Genomic DNA, 21644 nt, shown 5'->3' on the forward strand with positions numbered 1-21644 from the left:
AAATCACTGCTGGGTATCTTTAAAGCTACATGTAGGCACCCAGGTAGGGTGCGTACCTGGGTAAGTGAGGCATAGGGAGGGGATGGTAAGGAGAAGGAGAAGTAAAAGGAGGGAAAAAATAAGCCCTTGCTCGTGAAGCCTCGGTGTTTTGTATTGGAGAAGTCTACGAACTGTATGTACATACTTTAGGTAGGTATACACATTGGTAGGTACGCATACACCTCGTGTGTATGACAGGTATGCGGGCTGTACACCGACTGGCTCAGACTACATGAGTTAGGTACAGTAGCTAGCCTATCTTAATTGGGAACTCGGTGGGAAAAGAAGTCGAGTCGTTGCGCTGCGCTGCGCGGCCAAGAATCACCGGTAACGATCTTTCTTTCTTGTGTCTAAGGTAGTGGATGATACGAAGTGTGTGGTCGTATTATTGTGTGCTGCGGAACAAGCACAGGAGCATGAAACAGTGCCCCCTCGAGACCAATAATTCAACGTGGGGGCTGAGGCTAGATGATTCTTAAGGTGGCATTAAATCTTGAATATATGTAGGTACTAGGTATGTACAGATGATGTATGCAAGTAGTTGTTTTGCTCCGTTTTTATGTACCTGGTTAGTGTGGTTATATACTTGTTTTGTTTGTATGTATGGGTTGTCTACACCGAGTAGGAGACGTCATGTCTCAACACCAACCATGGGTTCTCTAGTGTACCTAATAGTGGCATCGACGCCACTGCTTGCTTTCTCTCTCTCTCTCTCCTTTCACCTCCCCTCTCCTACCTCCTGCCAGCATGTAAGCATCGTAGATAGGAGCTTCCCCCCTGGGGTCCTTCTTAAAGGAGGACCTACTATCCTCGTCCGATATTTCAATTAGTAGAACACAACAGGCAACTATAACATGACAACGTGCCTCCCCCCCATCGATATGTTGCACATTGAAGACTTGATACCGCCCTGCCCAAGCCCCCCTTGGCCCCCTCGCTCGAACGCCATTCCATTTGCATGGTAAATACACGCGTGGTCCTCATAAAAAAAATGCATCCCGCTTGATACACATTAACAATAACAATATTTGCCTCCTGCCAAACTCCGTTGCTAGGGTCTTAGGCATATAAGCATAAATGAGGGCTAGTAAGTAAGTTGTACATCCCCAAGATAAAACCAAACATAGAAATGAAAAATCGCAAAAAAAGGGTGGTTCGTGTAGGAAGATCAGTAAGAGTGAGTAAAGATGGCGAATGACTGGCTTCGGATATGATATATAATTAGGTAGGAATGCTATCGTTCCTCCCAACTATATCGTTGTGATGCCGGTTGAGGTATGTGAATGATATCACCCCCGTCTATCCGACTAAGTGCTACCGTTTCACGTGCCACTGCTAAACGCGCCTCCTCCTCAACTGTGTAATTGCTCCCTAGTGTGTCCGCCGTGGACACGCGACGAGACATACGAGAACATTCCTCACTCCCCTCCCCTGAGCAGGGAATCGGTGGCATAGGGGGGTAAACAATGGTCTGGCCGTTAAGGTGGAGCAGTCCAGGGGTTGGTGGTGCGGAAGATGGACACGGGAAGTGAACGTCCTCCGGCAAAGGCCCGAGACAGATCACCCGGGATGCGTCGATTGGCGTCCTCTGAAATGTGGCAGGAGGTGGTTGTGGTGTAGATGAATGACCCGTTCCAAAGCCGGTGATCGAGGCGGAGCGGTCTAACGTACCCGGTTCAGGGATACTGGACCCAGACGGCGAAGATGATGCATAGGTGAAGTTTGGGTTGGACGTTGAATGGGATAGGGTTTGTGTAGGAACGAAACCCATGGGGGAATATCCATCCGGTATCCTGTTCGTCCAATCACCTTGAGAACTCAACGGCGAAGGAAAGTTATTGCTTGAAGTATCATATGTATGGCTCGATATCGGTGACGGACTTTCGAGAATCTGATTTGACTGCTCATATTGCTGTGTTGCTGGGTTAATGTTGTAGTACGCCTTGACCGGCGGTTCCGCAGCACCGGAGCTATACTGAGGTGCCATTCTTTGCTGCTGTTGCTCTGATTGGCGTTTCGCATAATGATAGCCACTCGCCCTCCGTCCTCTTCTTCGGCCAGCATCTGTGGCCTCCAACTCTACCGGATCTGGACCTGGTAGTTCGTAGCGCTCGTGGCTGGAGTCTGCAGCAAACTCAAACAACTCATTCTCTTTCTCCTCGTGCTCTTCACTGGTGCTTCCCTTGGTTGCTCTTCGCATGGGGAAACTCTTCGACATCTTGGAAACAATCCGTCCCAAAGGAGTAGTCGGTGTTGAAGATTCGATGGTCGAAGCCTTGTCTTTGAAAGGCTCATCGGTATTTTTCGCTGCTCGTTGTTGTCTCTTTTTTCTTCGGCGCAAAATTAAATAAGCAATGGCAGCGGCTATGCCTAAGAAAGATATCCCTATTGCCAGACCGACAATCTGCGACTGGCTGAGACCTGATGCGTTAGAAGGTCGTGGGGGAGGACCAGGATAGGGGCTGTTATCGGATGCCGCGATGGTTTTGATAGATGTATCTCGAAGCGGATTCTCTGGAAACTTGGCCTTATGCACCGAGAAGGTACTCGTCTCATAATTCGTGATCAAGTAAGCTTCTTGGAAGAAACTCCGTCCTATGATGACTCGATTATCGCCATCCGCTCGTTTCAAAGGGAAATAAGGTATTGCTGCTTCTTGGTATTCAATAAGATTCATGAATGGGTAACGAAGGTTTTGGATGAAAGCACTGGCGGAAATTGTGATGTTTACAATTCCTGGGACATTGAGAGGGTCCCCAAAGTTATCTCGATTATCTCTACTTGAAAGGGCAAAAGTGAATGAGAGATCCGGGGACGAGCGGAACCGTTCGAGATTATCATTGTCCGTGAACAAGTATAATCCTAATGTCTCATTCCATGTGAGATTCAGATTAGCAGCAAATCTATCGCATATTACTGGGGGGAGCCAGAGATATGGGGTCGAGCTGTCAAGTAGGGCCACTACAGACTCGTTGAAAGATGACAATGCGACTGACGGGGTTGACCAGGAAGCTGGTGCCCCGGTAATATCAGATACCGAGGCGGTAATAGACCTCACAAGCACCTCGGGTTGTCTAGTGGTCGTATTGAGGCTAAAGTTGACATCGTGGGGTTCGAAACGATTGGCATCATAACCACCCAACGTCAAAGATAAAGGGATGCCTCTTGAACCACCTGGACGTTGTTAGGTACATTCCATCAAGAATAAAGTCATGAAAAACTCACCATAATATGCTCCAGCTGTATACCCATAGCTATGACTTGGGATGATGCCGCTTTGCTCCACCAGGGAGGCAATAGGACTCTGTGCAACGACGTTGTTGAAGCGACCGGGTGTGATGCCTAGACCAAAGAAACCAGTATAGTAGCCGGTCTCGTTGAAGCCGGCTAGCAATTGCTTGTTAAAAGAGGTTTGCCAACGTCGTACGCTGTCGTATGCAACAACTGTCTCCATCGCGTAGTCGCCATTACCGCCCAGGCCGAGATAGTTCAAACCAAGCTGCCAAGCACCGAGCGACGTCCAACTTCGTGATGCGCTAGGGCTATAAACACCTCCGCGGGCAAGGGCACAGAGGCCATCTGATTAGACTGGTTAGACTCTACTGAGTAAAATTCGGTTTCGATTCTCCTTACTAGTCCCACAACCACCTGTTTCAACCACCCAAATCTCGGATACACTCGTGCTCACAGTAACATCAATCTCTTGAGCTGGCTCCCCTACGAAGAGACCAATGGAAGACCAGTTACCATCAATGCCATACCTATATCACAATTAACTCCATGTCCATCGTAATCTGGAATCAGGGTTGACGCGCCATTTCAGAGAAGGTTCAATCCATAAAGCTTCGAGGTCGTCGGCCTTGACTAAATCGGGTACGAGCAACGTCCCAACGATGGTTACGAGAAAATAGGCCAACATTGTCCGACTGTCACAGCGACCAAGCAGTCGTACATGAGGCGCGCAAGGTCACCAGCCTTTCCCTTCCCCTTTCCCAAGCTTCATGAGGATTTTGCGCAGACGTTGAAGCAATTTCGATAATTTTGATATTTTTCATACAAATCGACCAAATTCGAAAGTGACGCGGTTCGGTATGAAGACGATGTGAAGATGGGTGTTACCATGTCTTTACCGACGCGCCCGAGACTGATTCGGAACTTTACTGACGTTGTCGATCCAAGTTTCGTTGCAGATTCGCTGCAAATTTGATTACCTAGTAATAGGTACAGGAAGAGAAATGTAGACAAACGAAATCATCAAGTTAAGAAAGGTTTCCGTCAGTGGCGGGATCTACCGGGGCACATCTACCATAGTAATGAACGTTTTGCGGGTGTTGGCCATTGCCCAATGCCATGCTTGCCATGACCCATGCCATCCCATCCCATCTCATCCCATGCCGCGCTCCATGCCACGCCTAGTGCAGATCAACGGAGCCTGCTCTCTGATGCGTAGTACCGATTTGCGTGGCACAGGACATGGGGGTAAGACACTTTGTGGCTAAAATGCAAGTCAACATGGTCTTGTTAGTGGAGGTCTTATCAGGGGCATGACCAGATGGCCAGACGGCCTGCAATGGAACCATGAAGCTCGCTTTCGCACCTACGTATATACCTAGCATACCTAGTACATACTTAGTAGGTAAGTATGTAGGTAAGTATGTAGGTAGGCAGGCAGGTAGGTACATACCTACATATGTAGCACATAAACTATTATAACGTCAGTGATTATGGATAGCGCCCATAGGTATATATTCAGACTTAGGTATCAGATACCTGTCAGTTAGCTGACTAGGTTAGATGGCTATATTTCTAGTTAGATACCTACCTACTAGGCCTTAGGTAGAATCTAGATATCTACATAGTAATATGCAGAAAGGAGGCGGAGGGAGAAAACAGGACAAAAGAATAAAGAGCGGGCTGAGTCTGGGCCAAATGTTGTTAGTACCTAACAGGTGCTATGTAGTATTCGTGATATTATGTATTGATGTTGGCATACATAGCATCTCGGCGTTGCTTATCAGTATGGTTTTCCCCAGACCCTACCTACGTCTTACCAGGATCACAGTACATACACACGTGTAGTTCGTGGATTACCTATGTACAAATTACATATCTCGGGTTCTTGGTATGTATGTAGTTATTTGAGAGTCCGTGAACCGTTCTTCTCCTTTGGCGTACCTACATACCCACTCAGTGGTATGTGCCTTTTTAACATGAGCATTGGCCCACCTACCTAGATTGCCTGTAAGTTGGACGCGTTCGGCAAGGCTAGGCCTAAAACCCATCTACATAGTGTAGTGATGTTACATAAGTACGGTGAAGCAGATATGTAGACCTACATTAGTATTCGTATGTACTTCGTAGGATAATTAGTGACTAGTAAGTTTTGGGCATCTGGAGATCGTCGCATGAAATCTAAGCGTTGACCAAGAGTGGTAAATACGTGGTAAATTGGATAAGGCCTGGGTAAATTCGACGATGTAGCCTCTTTTTTTTCTCGTTTCTTTTTTTGCCTCCGAATGGGTAAGCAATATGTAAGTTTTCTGACGTATACACCGGATAGTACTAGGTATTTTATGTAGCTGGATATGTAGAATAGTAAATTGTAATGGTAGGACTTGACATACAGATGTAGTTATAAGATTAAAGAACATTCTTGAAGGAACATTTTAGGAAAATAACCTTGAACATTGAAAGAAGATTGCGAAGTACTAGGTATTGTACAATTGTATGTGGTGGCATTGTGGTCAGAGTAGCATGGGAGGAATGGAGGGAATTTGGTACAAAATAGTTCCGTTTGAGCTCGGTGGGCTCGAGTAACCTAGGCGGGGTCAATTATGATGAATTGAATGTTAGTGCCCTCCTTGTGCCTACCCCCAAATCGCGATTTGCTACCCATGTTCCCAAAACCCGTATCTTTTTCATCTGTTCCTTCTCAAGTTCAAAGTTCTCCATCATGTCAGGTACCTAGATACATACATGCAGTGTCATGCACGATCCAACAGTATCGAGGATTTGATTGGCTAATGAGGGGCAGCTAGCCGGAGTTACATATCCGTAAGCTTGACTTTTTCGTCCTAGAATGGACTCGGTCGGTACCTACCTCAACTTTCACTGTTCCAATCGTATTAAATCGTAAATCGTAATAGGTAGTTACAACTTACGTCCCTCTAGGGTCCCAACTCCCGCATGTGTCGTCCTTTTGTCTTTTACACTTTTTGTCTCTGTCGCATGTTCTGACTTCCAGATCGTCGTCTTACCCTTCTAGAACAAATATCTATCATGCAGCTTTCAACTTCTAGTCTAATAATGTTGCGAATGTGATACTACCTATATAGGTACGCAAGCCACTCCTACATAACTCGAGTATAACTAGAGTATGTACCGAGAGGATCACGGGAGGATTCCTCGTGTACAGGACTGATGTCTTTACCGCGGTTCTTTCAGGTACAGCCACGGATCCAACTCATCGTCCTGTCAGCAGCCTCGTTTCAAGAAAAAAAAACCAGATGGCACAATGACTTCATAAGAATCCTTATTATTGGAGATATCGACAACTGCGTCATCGAGCTCGTATGCAGTATTTACCTATAACTATACATACATATGTATGTGTAGTAGGTAGGTAGTACGTACCTACTTATACACAGTATTACCTACAGTACCTAGTAACTAACCTAGCATACTACCGGCCGTCTGGACAATATACTCAATCTTAGCTAAGCATCTCGCTTCACACTCTGCCATAGGAGTGAACACCCTCCTCATGTGTTGTCCCTGACGGTCGGTACCTACCAGTAAAATGTCGTCCTCTGGCCTTCACCCGGCAAATTTAATTGATCATCTCTTCTCTATACCACCTTGCCATTCTCCTCACGATATTTTCCTAGGCCCACGTAAATTGCCCGAGGTCGTTTCTCGGCTCTTCGTCTTCAATTACGCGTTTTCAGATTCAAAGGTCGAATAGAATAAAGCAAAGCGCAACGATAAATCTAACAGATCGACGTGACTAAACGACATAATGCATTACGCACTCGTCTCTGTTATATGAGTTGGTTTGAAAGTTCCACGCAACCTAGGTAAGGTAGAGTTGCCTGTATAGTATGGGGTTTGCGTTTCCGGGGATATGCATTCTTCCCCCTTATTAGGCGGTATCCCAAATGAATCGGCCCACCACTCAGGCCAAAAACGGTGCAAATCAATTTTCTACCTACTCATACTACTGGTCACCTTCGAATTCCCATGCTTGTGCTTCCCAATCATACGGTACTTGAAAACCAACTTACTGGCCGTTCCAAGTTCGTCTGGGGTACTTCACATAAAACATCGCGGCTCGGCCATGTTTGCCGTCAACAGATGCAGAGATCTCACAGCGTCCCGTCTCGTCTCGTCTAGCCCTCTTGCTTATATTACACGTGATGTATATTCTAATAAAACCGTATCAACTCACACCCAGATGTTAAAACCCGAGAAATCGGTTCTTTCTCGATGTAAACACCCCGGTGGCAAGCACCGGTTGGAAAGAAGATAGGGCTAAAGGTCCGTACTTGTCTTGGGGTACGCGATGCTTGTTGTAATTCTAGCATTGCTCTATGCTGTGGTGTCGCCAAGTCATGGCCTAGAATGGGCCAATACTGGTCAGTTGAGACTCTCGTTAGTCTTCCGTCTCTCACGTATTCTCATTATTGACCGTCAAATAGAGTTCCGCCCTGATCGACTTAATAAGAGGATACTGTCTCGAAATGAGTCTGTGACGGTGATAGTCACAAGCTCGTTTGACATACTAGCTTCTAGTCTTTCAGTAGCGGGCTCAGAGCCGTACCGGAGACCTGCAGATATCGATTCCATTACGACGACGACAGCGACGACGGCTGCCTCTATTGATGGTAAATCTGATACTGAGGAACTCTCTGCGGATGGTACCAGTTCATCAGGATCTGATATCTGGTGGAATCTGTTCAACTTGGGGACCATCACCTCCGTTGGAAGACCAACGCTTGTACTACCTTCATCAACACCGGTCAGGACACCTCCTATCTCCATCAGTAGCTCGAGTTCTACTTCGAATATAGATAGTGGATCCTATCCGACGGCTTCGTCATTCACTTTCAATACAACATCAAAACCATATTGGAATACCACTACCGGCAATTCGTCACCGTTAGCACCCCCGCTGGCCCAGCCACCGCCGATCACCAGCAGCACGACTTGGACTACTGCTACGCCAAGCGAGTGCCCGGGAGGAGATGCTGGCCTGTTTACTACTACGACCTACATCATCACTCACACCTCTACGACGACCTGGACCGGAGACCCATCGGATTATACGCCTCCGTACCCTCCAATAAGCACACCAGTAGGGTGTACCCCTAAACAGAGTCCAACCGGTCGATTCACGATCACATTTTGCGATAGCACGGGTAAGACATGCTCACTCATCCATACCAGCATCGACCCAAGCACGACGGACAATATCGTCAACCCAACACGAACTGTCACTCTTGTCACAACAGACAAGAACCCCGCCGTGGTATTCCCAACCGAAGCCCCTCCTGACTATGGCGGGTCGCCCGATCCCCCCAACAACCACAACACGGCGGGGGTAGGGGATGGCAGTGTGATTACCCCCGACTATGGCAGAATCACCGATAGCACCGACCTCCCCAAGACATCGGCGACTTCGGCGTCCACGTCGACGCCCAGCATAGGCAACAACGCAGGCCAGCCTCCTCCCATAACAGTGATAGTCCAGCCCGGCGAGGTGATAATCGACGATCGCACTTTCCTAGACAACCCGACGACACCTGGAACCACCACCGTGATTGTAAAGGGCGAGACATTCATCATCGATCCGACCAGGGTAGCAGGCGCAGGAGCCACCATCACCCGCCCCCCTTCCCTCATCATTACCGGAGATAATGACGTACTTTTCCCCACAGCCACAGCCACGCCAACGCCAACGCCGACAACAACGTCCATCGGAGGCCTAGGGGTCGTGTACGGAGGTTCCTCCTCGGTCGCCACGATCGACGGCACCGTCTTCACCCTCGCGCCCACGCCCACCGTAGCCGTCGTCAGGGGCCAGACCATCACCCTTGGGCCCGCGGGGATCGTCTTCGCCTCCCAGACCTTGCACATCATCGCCGCGGGATCTTCCGCCCCTACGCAGACGGCCGTGATGGGCGGGGAGCTAATAACAGCCCTCGGGACAAACCGAGTCGTTATCGGGGGCGTGACCCTCACGTACGGGCAGAGCGGCTCTGGTAGTACTAGCACCATCACAACCGTCATCGACGGCGAAACCATCCTCATCGGCCCGGCGGGCATCATCGTGCACGACAAGACGCTCGGCGGACCGGCCGCGGATCTCACAGTGACTAAGTACGAGGTCATCGGGGGTGCGACGGTCACGCAGCTAGGAGGGACGGCGGTCGAGATCAGCGGTACGACGTACCAGTACTACATCGGCGGCGGCCGCGGTATCTCCGCGCACCCCACTCTCACCTCGACCGTCGTAGATGATGGCCACGGCCACACCCTAACCATCGGCCCCGACGGCCGCATCGCCATGTCCACCTGGACCCTCGGGCCCCCGTTCGCGTCGACCACGACGTTGGTGCCGAACGGGAATGGGAGGGATGCAATAGGAGCAGAAGGGAGCAGCAATAGCAATAATAATAACAATAATGCGGCGATGACGATACCAACGGCTACGGGGTCCAAGGGGACAGGGGCGGGGTCCGAGGAGAATAGTGGTGGTAGGACTGTGTCTATGCTAAGGCTAGGGGTTGATCGGGATGCTGCGACGGTGGTAGCGGCAATGATGATAGTGATGCTCGGCATTGGGGGGTTGGGATAAATGTTTTTCTGGCAGTGAATTACACACTAGGTAGGTATTTAACTTATTCAATTCCGTTTCTTACCTACCTACTGTACCTACTTATTACTCAGACTTCCTCTTACTCTTCTCCTTCTTCTCCCTCCTTCCAATTCTCCCTGGAACGCTTGTTCATTGCCTGGGCAGTCTACCTACCTACTAGGTAACCTATGTAGTAGTGGTTGTCCAATTCACTTCTTCACAAGGCGTGACGTGGTATATCTACCTACCTACCTACCTATCTGCTTTACCCCTGGCGCTCATGATCGGAGACAAATCAACGGATGACAGGAACGGTAAGGTTAGCTATGTAGCTTACAAAAACCAATCGTTTTGAAAGAAAGATGACGACGCTATGCCAGATACCCGGGGATGAAGAAGGGGGGGGGGGGGGGGGAAGGGGCTTGCAAGTTGTTGTTGTTGATGTTGATGTTGCTGTCGTTGGAGTAGATGGGTCAGTAGATAGTACCTGGGCATGTAGGTATGTACTAGGTTAGGCCATGTATGCAAACGTTCAACGGGATCCTGTCTTCCAAGGCTGCTAGATACCTACCTACCCACCTCAGCTAATCTCGCATCTCCTAAGCTTGCCACCTACCTACCTACCTACCTACCTACCTACCTACCTACCTAGGTACCCAATGTCTGCTGTAGGTGAGTAGGTACATGTAGATCGGTAGCCACAAGAAGGAGACCGGCCTGCCTCAACATCAGCCAATGGGACGAGAAAGCCTTCCAGCCTCTTACCTCTTCCCCCTTCCCTCTTCTATTTTACCCCATACCTGCCTACATACCTAACCTAGGCTAGTAAATAGTCATGTATGTTACCTGTAAGCTGTCATTTTATGAGTTGTGACCTGTCACCCACTCCCTCCCCCATATACCCACCTACACACATACCTACTATATTCCCCTATATCTCCTATTATACTCCGACAACGTGCATGCATAGGCACATACCTACCTACCTACATGCATTACCTCCTCCTCCTCCTCCTACAAACGTGCGCGAATCCTCCTCAATGAAACATCGGGCTTGTGGGGGGGGGGGGACCTACCTACATGTAAGCTGTGTCTCTTGACCGGTAGACGTTCGGTGACGTTTTTCTGCAGCAGCAAGTAGTGTAAAGGATTCTCGTACATAACTACCTCTACCTAATATCTTACATCCTTGCTTCTCGATTACTTGTTTAGTACCTAGGTAGGTAGGTAGGTAGGTCCGGCTTTTGCTTACTGTACTACATGTAGATATTCTGTTACCAACACTCAAAGCTACATACCTACCTCATACTCCTATTACCTAGGTAGGTAGCAGTTCCTCGGTGCCAGTAGTTATTTCCTTGTCATTCACATAGATGATGGAATTATCATGGATGGAGATAGGTTGGTTTTGAAGCATGGAATAGTATTGATGAAGATAAACATAACGGTGAATGAATTAATAACGCCCGAAAATAACGTGCGAGAAGTGAATGATAAAAACAAGTGTATATATAGTGTTGATAATCGAAAACGCAACACGATCTTACTTCAGATCGCCCTTCCCTTCCCCTTCCCAATACCACTCCCGCCTAGTGCAGGAAACTCATCTTCCCTTTCCTCCAAAGTGGCCAGGCTAGCTTTTCTGCTTTCCTCTTCTGCCAGGCTAAGCTGCAACGCAAACTCTAGATCGTCATCCGTGACCGATTGGGAGCCGGTCGCAACCGGACCTGACAATTCAGCTGGCTTGACCATGGGTGTATGGCTTGGTGACAGGGAAGTTGACGAATATGCTTTCTCCTTTATCCCCTCGCTAATCGTAACTGAACCGTCATAGTCGTCTGAGCTACTAGTCCTAGGCGACCTCGCTGAATCATCTGCACTTTCCAAAAGTGATAGACGAATTGCAGCCTGAATCTGAAGCTCGTAATCGCTCTCGTCCGTAGCATTGTTGTGGGCACTTGAACTAGTAGCCAAAAGACTTGGCCCAGTCACACTCGCATCGGGGGTCACAGTACTGCCAGAATTAGACGACATGTCAAAATCGACAGCCGAGCCTGGGTCACTAGTACTGGTACGACGATGTTCATCGTGGAGAAAGGATTCCTGCGACATCATTTCCGCGTAGTGCAAGGCTTCCTCCTCTGTAAGGTCACCAAGTCCAACCCCGAACCGAGCTTGCAATCGAGCCCGTTGTTGTGCTTGGTAGTGCTGCTCGTTGCGGAACTCTTCAGCTTCGGCAGCAATATAGCCCTCGTCACGGCGGTGGTGTCGTCGACCGGTGGCACGACCATGTATATCAGAGTGGCGCTTCCGCCGCTTGCGACCCGTCGCGTGGTTTGACGAACTGTATGCCCAGTAACGTACAACTGTCCCAAACGATACTATGCCATGGAGGACAGTCGGGTCAGGATCCAGATAAATGGCTCTTACGGCAGAGAAGTCCGAGCTACGCAACGAAGGGTACGCTGTGAAAAAACGACGGGGCATGCGGCCAGGTGATTGAGAGTTGATGGTTCGAATAGGGTCTAATGTAGACGCTAGAGGGTCCCATGCTTGAACGAGCCCGTCGCTACCGCCATGTATAAGGTATAGAGCCGACAGAGCCAAACATGAAATCTTGGGAGACTCCGTTTGAATGTTTCTTACTGGCTGAATCCTATCACTGGTATGGGCTTCTCGAGCATTCCAAAGAATTATCTTTCCCTTGTCCGTGCCTACTCCTAATAGTCTTGCCCGTCTACCGGGAATATCAGACGGAGACTGATTTGTTGGTGTCGCCGCACCGTTCGAAGTTGAACTCGTCACATCTCTCAAAGGATCTTCGAAGGTTGTGATCAGCGCAAGTTGCGAGGCATCCATATTGGTTGCAGTTATCTGGGAGCTGGCGAGCTCCTTGGAGTACAAAGACATTTCAACCCAATTATCTGAGTCTGACATTGCGATATTGGCAATATTGGACGAGGAAAGCTTGTCTAACGAGATTGGAGAGGCTGAACTGGTGCCACCAGTGCCAAATATGGAGAGGGAAGAAACGGCGACCTCCATGTCCTCTGGAAACTCTGAACTGGGTGAAGTCTGAGTGCCGAATTGGGATGGGTTCGCAATGTTTCGATGGAATCGTCGTATAGCTGAAGTTTGATCCTTTTCTAGTCCGCAGTCGATTATAAAGACATTCTCGCCAGCGCCGTGGTTATCATCACTTGCAAAGTCCACCTCAAGTCTTCGGCGCATGTCCCACCCGTGACATACTTCCCGAAAGTGGCTTGGCTTATAGTTAAGGAACTTCTCTATCTCACGAGCTTCCGCAACCATTTGATCCCTGGTCAAGCCCATACTATTTGATGGTGACCTTGGCGAATATGCACCGCGGATGGCGTCTCCACCTGACTCATCCAAACGTGCTTGCCGCCGGGTAACTTCTATCAGGTGCCAACACGTGGAACGGCCTGTATGCCATGCGAGCTTGATGCTATCGTCGGGTTTAACCTTATTTGTGGGTGCAGTCGGGGGCTGTGCCATATAAAACACTTCACCCAAGGCATTCAGAGCTACTACACACACTCTTCCCAGGGCTTTGCGCTTTTGGCTATAGCTATCGTCGACCTTCAGTGCGATGATAGGAACGCCCGGACTAAGGATCCAGCGAGCACTCATCTCTCCTGTCGCGTATCGAGGACCAGAAGGATCATAACCCAGGGCGTATGCGGTTACAACACCCAGAGAGGATCCCGTCAGGATTCCGAGCAATGACTGAGTCATGGAGGGAACAGTTGATGTCTTCGCAATCCAAACTGAGCAGATACCCTCGGAAATTCCTGGAATCTTTGGAATGTCAGGGTGATCCCCGACGAGTCTGGTGTTTTGGCCAAGGTATCTGCCACGATACTCATTGGTCGCGCGGTAGAAGACACGTCCACCGGGGAAGCCTTCCCCGCCAACAAGACCGTAAGGTTGACTTACGTCTATGACGTTAGGGACAGCGGCTGGGCCTTCACCCACCCCATAAGGTATGATATGTGGGACGACCTCGTTCAGCTGGGCGAAACCGAAGTGGTCGTCTAATCCCCATTTCTCAACCTTGCCAGTAGTAGGATCGCTAGCGCTAGCGACGCCCTTATCCGAAGCACCATGAATCACCCTAGGTGGCTTCTTTCCGCTTGGCTTGAATATGGCATGGATGGAGGTAACTGGCGATAGGAGTTTGGTGTTATAGGTCAGAACGGCACTCGCCTTCTTGCCAGATTGACTGGCTCTAGAGGATGAGCCGATACCCCCGAAATTTGTTCCTGGCTTGCCTCTAGCAAGACTACGGAGCAGTCGAGTCCTCAGAAGATACTCGCTACGCCAGGAGGCTTGCGGAGTGAGACGCGTAAAGTATCGAACTCCTGAGCACACAATGTCTGTATCATCTTGACCCCATAGTCCGCTTTGCTGTTTGCCAGCTGTAGTTAACGCGTTATGCCCAGGGAAAAATCGCTGGAACGCCATGCGCCATGCATGAGGGGTCGTTACTAGAGAATAGAATCGTTTCGATACTAGGGCCACCGAGGCGTGCGAATCGGGATGCAAATGGGACAGAATATGGGTCAAAATTTCTGTGAGATAGTTAGATCTTGTTCTGCTGATGAGAAGCACTAAACATTCACATACCATTCGGGAAGTCTGAAAGTTGACGTCCACTAGATTCTGCGCCAGCGCGTTTGATGACCTTAAAGCCCAGAGGTTGTCTGGGAACCGCAGGTGTTAAGGCATTCTCATATTCAGATATACGCTGGCCTGGAGGCTTGGCACGCGTATCGCTCGACTCCTCGTCACCAACACTCAATCGGCGCAATTGTTCTTGGAGGGTATTTGCGTTGATGCCTTTATCAAGGAATCCGGCGCGTCCGTCACTTTGCGCTGAGTGCGTTGCCCCATCGCCAGATGGCTGGCGCAGCAGAAATTGGTCGGCTGAGCCACTTGGATCATGGTGCTGAAGGCCATGTTGTCGAAGGGAGTTGGGGGTTTGAAAGGTGTTGTCGGTTCTAATCTGATTTAAGACCTCAGAAAGCTCTTGTTGCATAAAGTAGAGTTGAAGAAAAGATGTGAGAATAGTGGGTTTTGACTGTGCGATAATAGACGGCACAGTCAATATTAAAAATTATTTAGTATGACAAGAAATAAAGGCCGCAATATGTGGTTTGGAATGCTTCCAGTATGTAATTAACTAGTAGGTGTTTAGAATTGTATGTTGAGGAGGAAAGAAAATTGAAAAAAAAAAGAACATTAAAGATGATTTGATGATGACTGACTTTCTGCTGGACTTGGCTGCCATTACCTAGGTGCCCTACCCTAGGTACGAAGGTTATGGCCAAAAGTATACCGAGATATACCTCCGCCTCATAGTGCGCTATTCTTTTTTGGGCCTTTACTAATAATAGGTATACATTTAACGTTAAGTCCTTTACCATCCTTAAAAGTATAGCACCTTATAGCATATTTAAAGGCTATAATATGCTATAAACTTAAAGCTTAAAAGTCTTAAATAACCTTGAAATATTTATACTAATTTAATAAGTATATTAGCAATGTTAGTAAGAATATTTCCTACAGTGGTAGAAAAGTGGAGGAACTGTGGGGCTGAGGTATATCTCGGTCCATACTTTTGGCCATAACCTTCGTACTAGGTACCTAGTAGGTAGGTATTTAGTATTTACACTAACCATACCTCTAGGCTCCAGCTGCCTTATTTATTACCTTAGGTATTAGAAGCTAGGAGTTAGGCAAAACCTACATAACTACATGCATGTAATGAGTCGTTGCTGCTATAATAACATCATTTCTTACGTACCTACACTGCATACATGGCGCTTTATCATACCATACTGACCCACCGAGGATTTACCGAATGGACTACATGCACTCGCACTGCATAGTACTATGTAACTAACTACATGTACTATCACCACATAATACATACATAATACCCTCAATGTTATGCATCTCATAATACATATGTACTACCTAAACTACATAGAAGAGACATAACATAGTAAATATGCGTATAGTTACTAATATATCTACATATACGCAACTAATCAGCTAGACGATATGTCGTTCCGAGGAACTTTTAGGATTTTATTTTTCGTCTATTCATGGTATATCAAACCAATTACACACAATGGCTCTAGAGGGCCGCTACCGGTTGTTGATGACGAGGACGATGATGATGATTGTAAGGGGGACTTTTAACGGTTCTTCCCTCACCACCAGAGTTCGAACAGGACCTTCATATTCGGAGCAGGCGTGATAGTCATAAATATACAATTCCACAGTCAATCATTGCCGTGGGCCCTCTAGAGTCCACTTTTCAGCATCCGTTCCACCTCCAGCCTCTACTCCAAACCGGCGCAAAGCAGCTCGCTTCCCACCACCCCGTTTGCCCCTTTTCAAATACAAACAACGCATTAGATTAAAAGTACCTGGCCATCAGATCTGGGCCAGAAAAAAAGGAGGGCAAAGATCTTAATTGATGCCGAGGATTCGTAACTATTTTTTCCGGTGGTATCCAAAAATATCCTCTTGATAAACCGACCGACTTAGAATGTAAATCACAAGAAAACCTGAGAAAATGCTCGCAAGAGTCGCAATTCCTTAGGTAGGCCGCCCACGGTGGCTTCGGCGATGCCTCCTGGATGGGTATCGAACTATAACTAAAATGAAACGGATGTGACGTGCTGGTCGTTGATGTTTACTCAGTTCCAGCCGAGGGAGTTCTCCGCCGCAACCGGTGCCGAGATGTTTGCGGTACGAGCCGAGTTGTTCATCCCACTCCTTCCACTGCCTTGGCTATCCCGAGCATTGCCTGGAATTCCTCCATAACCAGGGCCGCTTGTAAAATCCCTGCTCAACAACGCACCACCCATGAGAGCCGGGCTTCCGGTCTGGCGCATTTCAGAAGGCGATGTGATGGAGCTGCTCCTCTGATGTCTCTGCTTCTTGCGCTTATACCGACGGGCAATAATAAACATGGCAGCTCCATAAGCACCAGCAACAGAAGCGGCACCTACAGCAATACCGGCAGTCATTCCTTGTTGGGCGCTGGTTGTCTGCTCACCGGGACCCTTGGTATCGAAGGGGTCATTGTTGTTAGAGCCTCCTGTGTTAGCTGTATTACCCCCGTTGCCTCCGGTAGAGCCTTGAGCACCATCCAATAGAGAGCCTGGTGAGATGCCAATGGCTGGGTTAATCTCGTTGGTCAGGTTGCGCACTAGAGGGTTCTGGTGGTTGTATAGAGCAGTGGTAGGGTAGCCGATGTCTTCCGAGAGTTGAGAAATACCCTCTGTGGGGTAGTACACCATAGCTTGCGAGGTAATGTAGCCTAGCTGAGAAATGGTATCATATGGTTTGATACTATACATAACAACCCGACCGAGATCAAAGCCACCGCCGTGTGCAAGACCCTTAGGGAGAAGGTCGAACATCTGAGAAGCAGCTAGAGGCTCATCCACAAGGTGTTGGTAGTTTTCACCGTAGAGGAACGAAATCTGGATAAGCGTTGTGTCTTCGGGTCGTTCTGGCGGCTCAGTCCAAGGAGTGATTGCCTTGGGTAAGGTCGTAGGAATGCCCGTGAAGGTAGGACGCTCGCCGGTGTTAATGGTACTAGTTGAAGGCTGAACAATAATTGTTGTAGGAAGCCAAGACTCGGAGTCCGTGATTGTGGCGATAACAGGAATGCTAGTGAATATGGGCTTTGTTGTGGACGAGGTAGTGGTCGGAATTGAAGTAGGCTCAAGTGTCGACGATTCTGTAGTTAGCACGGAACTGGTTGACGGTACAGTGGTGTTTTGCGGAACAGTGATGTAGGTTGAAGGCTCGGTGACAGCAGGCTGCGTTTCCGAGACGGTTGTGTTGGCTGAAACGGTAGGTACTGTTGGAGCGCTAGTGACATCAGGCACAGATGAGCTGTTACCTGGAACAATAGTCGGCGAGGTCGTCAAAGGCACGCTAACACTATCCGTCGGGGTAACAGGAGGTTGCGTAGTATTAGCAATGGGAATAGAGCTTGTTGAGCCTAGAATAGGAGGTATGATAGGAGGCAGGGTCAAGAGCGGTCCGTCGGAGCTTGTGGTTGAGGAGGCTGTAGGAGCGGTGCCTGGGAAGGATGTGCTTGGGAAGAGGCCAGTCGGCAGAATGGATGGCAGCAGAGTAGGCAATAATCCACCGTCCGTGTCCGTAATCGAGCCAGTTTGGCTGGCGGTCCCATTAGACGATGGAAGAATCGCGCTGGTAATTCCGCCAACAATACCACCAAGAAGTCCCCCGTCCGAGCTTGAGCTAGTTTCGGCGCTATCGGCTGCGGAGCTGCTTGGGGTTCCTGTAGCAATACCACCAATGCCACCGACGATACTAGTTACGCCACCGAGAAGTCCCCCATCAGAAGAAGATGTAGGGCTGCTAGAGCTCCCTGTACCAACGCCGCCAATGCCACCAATAATGCTAGTCACACCACCGAGAAGCCCTCCGTCCGAAGAACTCGTCGGGGTGCTCTCAAAGCTGTCGGCCGTGGAACTGCTAGGGCTTCCTGTACCAACGCCACCGATTCCACCGACAATGCTGGTCACGCCGCCTAAAAGTCCTCCGTCAGAGCTGCTGGAGCCGCTTTCAGAGCTGTTGGCTGCGGAGCTGCTTGAGCTTCCAGTGGCAATGCCACCAATACCGCCAACGATACCACCAAGAAGTCCTCCATCGGAAGAGCTTGTCGGAGTGGTCTCGACGCTATCGGCTGTGGAGGTGCTCGAGCTTCCCGTGACAATGCCGCCAACACCACCAACGATACCGCCGAGGAGCCCTCCGTCTGAAGAACTTGTCGGGCTGCTTTCGGGGGCGTCAACTGCAGAGCTACTCGAGTCTCCTGTGACAATGCCGCCAACACCACCAACGATACCGCCAAGGAGTCCTCCGTCTGAAGAACTTGTCGGGCTGCTTTCGGGGGCGTCAACTGTAGAGCTACTCGAGTCTCCTGTGACAATGGCACCAACGCCGCCAACGATACCACCAAGAAGACCTCCGTCGGAAGAGGCGGCGTCGGAAGAAACGGGAGAGCTGCTTTGGAAGCTGCTCTGGAAGCTGTCAACGGTGGAGCTAGTCGGGGTTCCTGCTACAATACCGCCAACGCCGCCAACAATATCACCAAGAAGACCTCCGTCAGAAGAGGCGGCGTCGGAAGAAACGGGAGAGCTGCTTTGGAAGCTGTCAACAGTGGAGCTGGTCGGGGTTCCTGTAATAATGCCGCCAACACCTCCAACGATGTCACCGAGAAGTCCTCCGTCAGAAGAAGAAGTTGGAGAGCTACTCGGGAAGCTGCTTTGGAAGCTGTCAACTATAGAGCTTGTTGGGGTCCCTGTAACAATACCGCCAACATCGCCAACAATATCACCAAGAAGGCCTCCGTCGGAAGAACTCGTGGGGGGGCTGGTTGGAGAACTGTACGGCGAGGAGCTACTGGGGCTGCCTCCGACGATGCCACCAAGAAGACCACCGAGAAGCCCTCCACCCGAACTGCTTGAACTCTCTGTGACGACACCAGTAGGAGCGATAATAATCCCTGAGGATGTTATAGGGATCGTGCTAGTAGGACTATAATCAGTCGCAGACTCAAAATCACTGCTAGGCTCGGGAGTAGACTCGGCGACAGTCTCGACAGCGCTCGTTTCCGTCGCAAATGCAGTACTATTGACCACAGCGGATGTAGTAGAAGAATCTCCGGAGAGATCGAGGCCAAGGGACGGTAGGGCAATTAGCGGAGACCCTAGGGCTTGGGAGTCAACATCGTTACTCGTCTGGGGCGTCGCCTGCGCGGGGGTAGATTCGCTTTTGGGGGCAGAACTCGAGTCTGAGGTGTCCGGCCAAAAACTAGAGCTAGAGCTTGCCGAATCTGAGCTTGCCGAATCTTTCGAGTCTTTGTCATCAGAAGATCCTCCCCCCAATAAGCTTGACAAAAGGTCGGATATGGTGTCCTTCTTGGTCGAGGAGTGTTTTGACGAATCGGGCAACTCGCTTTCTGTATTCTGCGCCCCTGTGCTTGTGATGGTGTGGTTAGTGTACTGCCTCTTGATGTGCCTTGGAAAGTAAATCTTCGGTCGGGTTTCGGGTTCAGCGCTTCCTAGCTGGGCCACGGCCACTAAGGCGGCCACGAGCACTGAGCTTGTATGCATCGTGGTTCGGATTAAGTTTAGTAGCCACAAGAAGGTTGCCGGTTATCTGATATCTGCGGCGGATATGTTCTATCAACGACTGCGTATAATCGTGACTAACGCAGCATTAGTCTCACGCTACTCGATGAGGAAGCGAGCTTTGACCCGACGAACTTACTGTGTCAGGACTGTTTGGAACGAATGTACTTGACAAGATGTCAACGAGTGGATGCTATGGAGAAGGTTAGATTAGCATCATCGATCTTTGATTGCTGCGGTAACGTGAGGACCGCCATGAGAACGATCCACGGTAGATCTCCCAATCAAGCGATGCGGTCCAAGAAACTCCGTTACATGATTTTGTCTCTTTGACGACTCCTGACTGCAAAACCCAACCTCAACCACCAAAATCTTGCATCTCACAACCGAACCAGTTCGTCAACTCAAACTCACCTTGTTTACAAGCAATATTGCTTGAATGTATATATGTGTGTTTTCAAAAGAGTGGCGCGACGAACGAATCGTCAGCTTAAAGAAGAAATAATAATATCAATTTGATTGTATGGCGGTTCACGACGTATCGCACAGGCGATTCTTCCGTCTCAGCGATGCATTGGTCTTGACGGATGCTGTCGACTTTGAATCAGTCGTCAGATGGGTCAAGGCTTCCAAAGTCAATAGATGACCGGCGCCGAGAGGGGGGGTGGAATATTGTCGTCGGAAAAGTTCACCTTACGTGGTCGGCGAAAGGGAGAGAAGAGCGAAAGACGGGAGGGTAAGGCGGAAGGATAAGAGGTAGGGCAGGTTGAAGGGGGTAAATGAGAAACAACAGGAAGGAAACGTGCGAGGGAAAGGTGTGGAAGGAGGAGTCGGGGCTCAAGATTGCCAAGGCACTAAAATCCAGGGGTGGCTCGTTATTGATCAGGTCCTGCTCAATGGGTCAGGGTAGGGTCAGGGAAGGAGCCAGGGGGAGAGGAAAGGACAAGGGGGGTTAAGGACCATTCAGTCTAGTTCAGTCACCACTGGGACAGTGGCAGAAGTGGGAAGTCAGAGCCAGACAGCCAGACAGCCAGCCAGGAAAGTCCCAGGAAGTCCCAGGAAGTCCCAGGACAGACAGACAGCCTGAAGGGGTGTGTGGGGTTGCGATGGCTAATTACGTGACACCAATACAGAAGTTGCCTAGTGCCTGTGGAGAGCAATAATTCCTACGCTCTTTTTTAGGAAATACTTCCAAGGCACTGCCTTTCACCAGTTTTGTTCGTTCAACGCGCTTTTGCATCATCAATTGTCTGATTTCATTCAACTTTCTTTTCCTCTTATTAACTATTCCTCTTGTTTCCTTCCTTCCTTTTCTTATAAGAACAAACCAGGGAGGAAATGAAAGGGACCAGGCAGATAAGGGAGTTAATTGAAGGGAATGAATGGAATTTCAAAGGGCAATCAAAACACAAACTTATCGGCTCATTGGATCAATTAACCTACCCCTTTTTTTGGTTCTTTTTTTTCTTCAGGATTCGACCCATCTCTTAACCTCCTGTTGTGTGACTGAAACGATGGCGACAGCGGTGCTCATA

General features: G+C 49.2%; 6 protein-coding genes across 6 annotated transcripts; 2 read left to right on the forward strand and 4 right to left on the reverse strand.

Moving 5' to 3' along the window:
- The first annotated feature begins 508 nt into the window (after positions 1-508).
- On the forward strand, positions 509-1071 carry GGS25DRAFT_308801 (uncharacterized protein). Its single transcript, XM_049257706.1, has one exon. It carries the CDS (start codon positions 564-566, stop codon positions 867-869), a length of 306 nt encoding a protein of 101 aa, XP_049115249.1. The 5' UTR covers positions 509-563; the 3' UTR covers positions 870-1071.
- Positions 1072-4204, reverse strand: GGS25DRAFT_308800 (acid protease). The gene is made up of 4 exons (XM_049257705.1): positions 3855-4204; positions 3673-3800; positions 3265-3618; positions 1072-3213 (listed from the first exon to the last, which is right to left on the reverse strand). Exons 1-4 carry the CDS (start codon positions 3956-3958, stop codon positions 1274-1276), a joined length of 2526 nt encoding a protein of 841 aa, XP_049115250.1. The 5' UTR covers positions 3959-4204; the 3' UTR covers positions 1072-1273.
- A 3098-nt stretch (positions 4205-7302) lies between these two features.
- On the forward strand, positions 7303-10043 carry GGS25DRAFT_308969 (uncharacterized protein). Its single transcript, XM_049257707.1, has 2 exons — positions 7303-7673; positions 7737-10043. The coding sequence occupies exons 1-2, from the start codon at positions 7601-7603 to the stop codon at positions 9893-9895; spliced, it is 2232 nt and encodes a 743-aa protein (XP_049115251.1). The 5' UTR covers positions 7303-7600; the 3' UTR covers positions 9896-10043.
- Positions 10044-11048: 1005 nt separating this feature from the next.
- GGS25DRAFT_493469 (uncharacterized protein) lies at positions 11049-15218 on the reverse strand. The gene is made up of 2 exons (XM_049261261.1): positions 14546-15218; positions 11049-14490 (listed from the first exon to the last, which is right to left on the reverse strand). The coding sequence occupies exons 1-2, from the start codon at positions 14955-14957 to the stop codon at positions 11444-11446; spliced, it is 3459 nt and encodes a 1152-aa protein (XP_049115252.1). The 5' UTR covers positions 14958-15218; the 3' UTR covers positions 11049-11443.
- GGS25DRAFT_309011 (uncharacterized protein) lies at positions 14956-15381 on the reverse strand. Its single transcript, XM_049257708.1, has one exon. It carries the CDS (start codon positions 15343-15345, stop codon positions 15040-15042), a length of 306 nt encoding a protein of 101 aa, XP_049115253.1. The 5' UTR covers positions 15346-15381; the 3' UTR covers positions 14956-15039.
- Positions 15382-16629: 1248 nt separating this feature from the next.
- GGS25DRAFT_522373 (uncharacterized protein) lies at positions 16630-20091 on the reverse strand (the record flags this gene model as incomplete). Its single annotated transcript, XM_049264221.1, has 1 exon — positions 16630-20091. The coding sequence occupies one exon, from the start codon at positions 20089-20091 to the stop codon at positions 16630-16632; it is 3462 nt and encodes a 1153-aa protein (XP_049115254.1).
- Between the last annotated feature and the right edge of the window lie 1553 nt (positions 20092-21644).

Source organism: Hypoxylon fragiforme (assembly GCF_022984875.1).
Source record: "Hypoxylon fragiforme strain CBS 206.31 chromosome Unknown GGS25scaffold_6, whole genome shotgun sequence".
In the NCBI taxonomy this organism is placed as follows: domain Eukaryota; kingdom Fungi; phylum Ascomycota; class Sordariomycetes; order Xylariales; family Hypoxylaceae; genus Hypoxylon; species Hypoxylon fragiforme.

Excerpts from the sequence above, each read along its gene's own strand:
- GGS25DRAFT_309011 (XM_049257708.1), bottom strand. The coding sequence starts at position 15,345 with ATGGTAAAGGACTTAACGTTAAATGTATACCTATTATTAGTAAAGGCC.
- GGS25DRAFT_308969 (XM_049257707.1), top strand. The coding sequence starts at position 7,601 with ATGCTTGTTGTAATTCTAGCATTGCTCTATGCTGTGGTGTCGCCAAGT. Across the intron at positions 7,674-7,736 it reads CCTAGAATGGGCCAATACTG|AGTTCCGCCCTGATCGACTT; the intron begins GTCAGTTGAGAC and ends ACCGTCAAATAG.
- GGS25DRAFT_308801 (XM_049257706.1), top strand. The coding sequence starts at position 564 with ATGATGTATGCAAGTAGTTGTTTTGCTCCGTTTTTATGTACCTGGTTA.
- GGS25DRAFT_308800 (XM_049257705.1), bottom strand. The coding sequence starts at position 3,958 with ATGTTGGCCTATTTTCTCGTAACCATCGTTGGGACGTTGCTCGTACCC. Across the intron at positions 3,619-3,672 it reads AACAGGTGGTTGTGGGACTA|ATGGCCTCTGTGCCCTTGCC; the intron begins GTAAGGAGAATC and ends CAGTCTAATCAG. Across the intron at positions 3,214-3,264 it reads TACAGCTGGAGCATATTATG|GTGGTTCAAGAGGCATCCCT; the intron begins GTGAGTTTTTCA and ends AACAACGTCCAG.
- GGS25DRAFT_493469 (XM_049261261.1), bottom strand. The coding sequence starts at position 14,957 with ATGCAACAAGAGCTTTCTGAGGTCTTAAATCAGATTAGAACCGACAAC. Across the intron at positions 14,491-14,545 it reads ACTTTCAGACTTCCCGAATG|AAATTTTGACCCATATTCTG; the intron begins GTATGTGAATGT and ends ACTATCTCACAG.